The sequence below is a fragment of the Cynara cardunculus genome, assembly GCF_001531365.2.
Source record: "Cynara cardunculus var. scolymus isolate 2C chromosome LG 7, CcrdV1, whole genome shotgun sequence".
Taxonomy (NCBI): Eukaryota; Viridiplantae; Streptophyta; class Magnoliopsida; order Asterales; family Asteraceae; genus Cynara; species Cynara cardunculus.
This window is the reverse complement of record NC_037534.1, coordinates 10,984,807-10,990,796: the sequence shown is the minus strand read 5'-3', so window position 1 is coordinate 10,990,796 and position 5,990 is coordinate 10,984,807. Positions and strand designations below refer to the sequence as shown.

The following is a 5,990-nucleotide window of genomic DNA, read 5'->3' as shown; positions in this document are numbered from 1 at the left end:
TATAATTAATTGTAAAAAAACAATTAACACTAATTATAAGTATAATTGAAAAAAATATCAAAAAGCTTCCAAAACATTACTTCAATTACCATTTCAGTAATTTGATTTATGTTTATCAAAAAATATATTCAAAAAATAAGCTAACTTATATTTGTCCAACACTATCTTGTATCGACTGAAAACTCCAATACCATCAATAATATAATATTTTGGTACAATAATTGTTAAAAGCTACAATCCAAAATTTATGTGACATATAAAATAATGATAAAAAATTTATTGACTTATTCTAAAATATCTTGTATTAATAAATAGATTGATGTGACAATTAATTCAAATATATAAATATATATATATATATATATATATTTATATTAATAAATACCTAAAATTGAGAGGAGGAGAAAAGGTGTGAATCACGATAGTGAGATTATTTTCTTCTTTTCTTTAATAATAATATTTATAACTATTACATTTTTTTTAATTATTAAATAATAATTTTATTTTTAATAATACCAACAAATTTAAAGAAAGATTTATTCCCTCCTTTCCAAAATAAATATTTATAATAAAAATGATATATAATTTTATAAATATGTAATCATTACACTTTTCAAATAGAAAGTGGAAATTTATTTAAAAAATGGTGAGACAAGCTAAAATAAAAATGTGGATAATTAAGGGATGTTTAAGATTGCTTATTTAAAGTGTTTATTGACTTATTCTATTGCAGTACCTGTAACAAGCATTTTTTAATGTCTGGATGGGGAAAAAAGATAATGTTTTTACCGGTGTCAAACCGATAATAAGGAGTTTTTGATAAGTTAATCTCTTATAACTTATCAGAAACAACTTATCTTATCAGCTTTGAAAACCAAATTATTTTTTAAACCCTAATAACCCTTCTCTCCTACAATGACAATCATATCCTTTGGTACAGCTCCATCCGTTCTCCAACCTCATCGGTGCCCCATCCATTCTCCGACCACATCAGCACCCCGTTCTGTTCTCCAGCCACATCAGTTCCCCGTCCACGTGACAATCCTATCCTCTGTTATTGCTCCTCCCCTTCTTTCTCCATTGTCTCCCTCCCTCCTTCCTTCACCATCCCTTTTCCCTTATCGCTCCTCCATGGTTTCATCATAATACACACCAGTCCCTCCTCCCTCACACACTCGTCCACCTTCTTCGCTGGTGGAATTACAGGGAGGATCAAGATCTCGAATCATCGAGACGATCTTGAAATCACAGGGACAATCGATCTAGATTTGGCTGTTCATATTCGGACTTTTTGCCCTAAAAAGTGACCATATATAAGCAAAATTTGCCCTAAAATGATCTTCTGTATAAGCAAAATCACAAAGACGATCAAGATCCTTTTTAGTCATTTGACATGTATAAGCAAAATTTACCAAACACTAAAAAACACCTTATCAACTTATTAAATTTTGGTACCGTATAAGCTAATCCAAACATTTTTTATAAAAACTCTAATTTAACACTACATAAGTTAATAAACACTTTGAAAAAAAAAATAAGTTGTTTAAAAACAAACCAGGAATAAAAGATTCATGCACTATGGATGACCGGTCTGAATAAGAATCCCGATCGACTTAATTCAAATGCAGCGTCGATTAAGCCGACAAAAAAAGCGGCACGTGCCACGTAACACGCATTCATTGCAATCGCATCCGCGCTTTTTTCCTTCAATACCCCTCCGACCCCACATGGGAAACGCTGCTTCCATGGCCATTGGCACCCACCATCATCACCACTCCTACTTCCTTCCTTCCTTCCATTATCTATATATATACACACATACGTTCATCTACTTATACATCTCAACTATCCAATCACATCTCTCTCTCTCTTTATCTTTTCTCTCTAAAAACATCTGGGTTTCTTACTGTTTCATCCTTCTTTCCAATTTTAAGTTACTGAAATGGAATTGAAAACTGTTGTTTCCATGGTCGCTCGTAGAGGTAGACAGTTGCAGCGTTACAATGAAGGCCAACGCCAAGTCGTTGGGTCAGTTCCTTTTTCCCTAATTTCATCTATTTTCTTGTTTAGGGTTTTTTTTAGTTTTTTCCCTAATTTGGAATCATTTGCTTTTTTTGGTTTATGGGTTTTTATCCGTAATTTGGAATAATGGGTTGTACCCTTGTTTCATTCAATCTTCAATTTAGGGGATAATATCCAATATCCATATGTCGAAAACGATGAATCGAAACAGGAATGATTGGATTTCGAATACCCACATCTTCGATTTGATTAGTTTTCGATTTCTTCGGGATAAAATCATCGAAATTTGGGAGAATGGAAGGCCAATTCGTTTGAAAATTGAAATTTGAAATTGGGGATTTTGTTTATATACTCTTTTCTTCTCGATGGAATTGAAAATTAGGGTTCTTCAAATGCAGAGAAATCATCATCATTTTGTTGAATTTGTGGGGTTTTTAAAGATTTTATATGCATTTCTTTCTTGAGTACGATTTGTTTGCTAACAAATGGTTTTTGAATCTGATGCAGATGTATACCTTACAGAATAAAAGTTAGCAAAATGGGATCAAGCAAGAATTTAGAGGATACGTTAGAAGTTCTTGTTATTAGTGCACAAAGAAAAGGCAAAGGAATGTTGTTCCCTAAGGTATACATACATTTCTTGAATATAAACCTTATCAATTTCAACATTTTCGAGTAGCATTTTATCGATCTTATCTTCGAAAATTACGATCATAACACATGGTTTTGATGTTATCAGGGTGGTTGGGAATCCGATGAATCGATGGAAGATGCCGCTCTTAGAGAATCCATGGAGGAAGCCGGAGTTTTAGGAACTGTTGAGGTTTGTTCCACATTCTAGCAAACAAATTTGACATTTTCTGCTAAAAAACAAGTGAAAGAAACAAGAAGTCAAATTGGGCAACTTTTTGCCTCTTTTCCTCATCAAAACCCTTGATTAACAGGTTCTTTTTTCTTGAATTTTTATAGGGAGTATTGGGTAAATGGTGCTTTAAAAGCAAAGGCAACAATTCGTACTACGAAGGGCATATGTTTCCGTTACGCGTGGATGAACAACTCAATTTCTGGCCTGAAAAAGATATCCGCCAAAGAGTTTGGGTGAGTGTACCAAAAGCTAGAGAAGTATGCCAATATTCATGGATGAAGGAAGCTTTGGATTTGTTAGTAACTAGACTTGAATCGTCTCCTTCGAGTAATTTATGGAGTAATTTATGAGCGTATTCACCACCTGTAAATACGGAAAGATTTCAGAAATTGGATCAGAAGATTGAGCTCCCAAATGGGTTCGTAACAAGATTTGATAAATTCTCAGATTCTACTTTCGAGTGAGATATACTGTGTCTGTTTGGTTTACAAGATTTGACGAGAAAGAAGTAACAAGAGCTAGTTTGAGGGATATTTAGGCACCCCTAACAATAGTTTTCAATTCCTTTTTGGGAAATTCATATACTTCAAGAGACATGGGTAGGAAGTGTCTCTAATTTATACTTTTGGTTCTTTAGATTTGTACAATCTTGATCATAATAATGGAAGTTTAATTCATTAGAATGGAAATTGTTATGGTGTTGTTTCTTTGATTACTTGAGAATTTATGAAACCTCGTTAGATTATTCTCCAAAAAAGCTCTTAAATGATAAGAGAATTCCAATATATATTGAGGAGAAATGTGAGGATATGCGGAACCCTTGTGCTACTCTCTTAAAAGGTCTTAAGGACTAAAGAGAGGTTCCGTTAAGTAAAAATAGTCCAAGTCTACTGATTTAAGACTCCGACAAGTAACAAGCTTTATATTTTTCCAAGCATTTTTCACAAAGCAGAGTCATCATGGAAACAACTGTTCTACTCTCTTGGGGTAAAGAACATGTCCACGTATATCCCATCTTCCAAACCCTATCTTCAGGTGAAATATACTTGGCTTTTTTGGTTTACTTATTCAATTTGAATATTTCAATAAATCTCGTTGTGAGATGGAAGATGATTTGAAAACTAGAGTTTGAGTGGTTCAGCGTCACATAACGGTACAAGTGGATCTTTAAGTTTGAGTTGGATAACATAAAAGATATCACTTCTTTTATATTTTATACTTATTTTTGGATTTCTACGTTTTTGAATCCTAGTGATCAAGATTTCTTCAAGAAGATATAAACGTTTTGATTTTACCTCGGATTCGCTATACTAGGTGAAGTACCATTTACCACAAAGTGTTCGTCTACTTATGAGTGAGTTTGAAAATCTTTGAAAAAACAGTTGTTTGTATTCATCTATTCTGATCTTTAGGACTACCAATCAAGTGTGTGCTACATTTGGCAAGACCGATTGAAGAGCCATTTCCTTGGTGACGTATCGTTTCCTGAGATGTAATAATCAACAGTTCAAGAATCGATACATTATGTCAAAATGGGTCTTTTAGGGGACACAAGCGCCCTAATAAAGTACTTAAGGGGTGTTTAATAAGTACTTATAGCCTCTTATCAGGTAAGAGATAATGTCAACGCCCTCTAACCAACAACTGGGATGCTGACCTTGTAAGAGTGGAAAGAAATACTTACTCTCAGTCGGACCATTTTAGGTTACATACCCAACTTCATCGACATAACTTGTTAGGTTACTTAACTTAATTCCAACAACTTATCGTAATAGTTTTAGATATGATAACACAGTTCTTGTTCCTATAAACTTAAAATTAGCCTATTCAACGATAACTCAATCGACATAATAGAAATTGTCAATTACCCTCTTTGAAATAGCAAAGTTTTCTCGAAGATCTAGAAATACTAGATTCCTTCTAGAAACAAAAAAAAAAAAGAGTAAACAATTAATGTTATAAAATAGAGGCATAGAAATCCACAAAATGAGTTAACTTCTAGAAGGTTGAAATCTTGATTTCGAATGGTTCCGCCCATAATAAGAAGTCTGTGGTTGCTATTGCTCTCTTGAATTGATTGCAGCTTTTATGACAAATATCTCCTTCTTCAACTCTTTGAATGGATATGCATGGTACTACGTTGCCAAGGGTAAAATGGTAATCTCACTATATTTATGTCTAGGTGTTCCATGTTTTAAGTATACGTAAGGATAAACATCATCCTCTACCGTACTACTGGTTCAGAGGCTGTTATGACAGATAGTTATTACATGGTACTGGTGGAGGTAAATAAGTGTAAGTCATGTGGTGTATAGACAGACACGGATCCACGAGATTTTGGAACGGTAGAATATAGGATAATCATGGGTTCAACATCTGAACAATCCAACTTAATGCTTGTGGTTCTTAACTTAATCCAACCCAAACGAAAGTACAACCGAACCCAACTCAAACCATACGAGTTGGTCGGGTTGATACTTTGGTACATTAAAATATTTTTCTAGCCTTGAATATATTATTTCTCTACTCATAATATCTTTTCCATTATTAACCATTTGATACAACTTATTAATATTTCTTACGTATATCACATTCAATTAATTTTCTCAATTTACGTATATATGTTTGCAGTTACTGAATATATAACGAATGAATTATATAAAGATGTGAATAGATTATAAAAATGTGTATATAAAGAGCGTACGTGATAATGTAATTGTCTAATGTATATATCAATAAAAATTCAATAATCATATTAAATCCAAGAAATAAAAGGATATCGGGTTCATCGGATTAAGTTAGATTCAAATAATAGTAACCTCATATTAACCCAATACGTACGGTTTAATAATTTTACAACTCGATTAGACATCGAGTTGCTTCGGATTAAGTTATTTGGCGTTAGGTTGGGTTGGGTTGATCGGGTTTTTGAGCACCCCTAGTAAAATACATAATATAAAATAATTAAAAAAATATGATTTAATTAATAAATGACAATCTACTACAAATTTTCCTACACGCTACTCAACTTTTAGAAGCGGTTGATAATATATATATATATACACAATTGGGATCATGTGAGACCAGCCTGTTTTCGTGAGAC

At 33.0% G+C, this 5,990-nt stretch overlaps 1 protein-coding gene across 1 annotated transcript; it reads left to right on the top strand.

Annotated features, from left to right (window-relative positions):
* Window positions 1-1,749: 1,749 nt before the first annotated feature.
* On the top strand, window positions 1,750-3,576 carry LOC112515854 (nudix hydrolase 17, mitochondrial-like). The gene is made up of 4 exons (XM_025122802.1): window positions 1,750-2,028; window positions 2,530-2,647; window positions 2,762-2,845; window positions 2,992-3,576. Exons 1-4 carry the CDS (start codon window positions 1,943-1,945, stop codon window positions 3,235-3,237), a joined length of 534 nt encoding a protein of 177 aa, XP_024978570.1. The 5' UTR covers window positions 1,750-1,942; the 3' UTR covers window positions 3,238-3,576.
* Window positions 3,577-5,990: the final 2,414 nt, after the last annotated feature.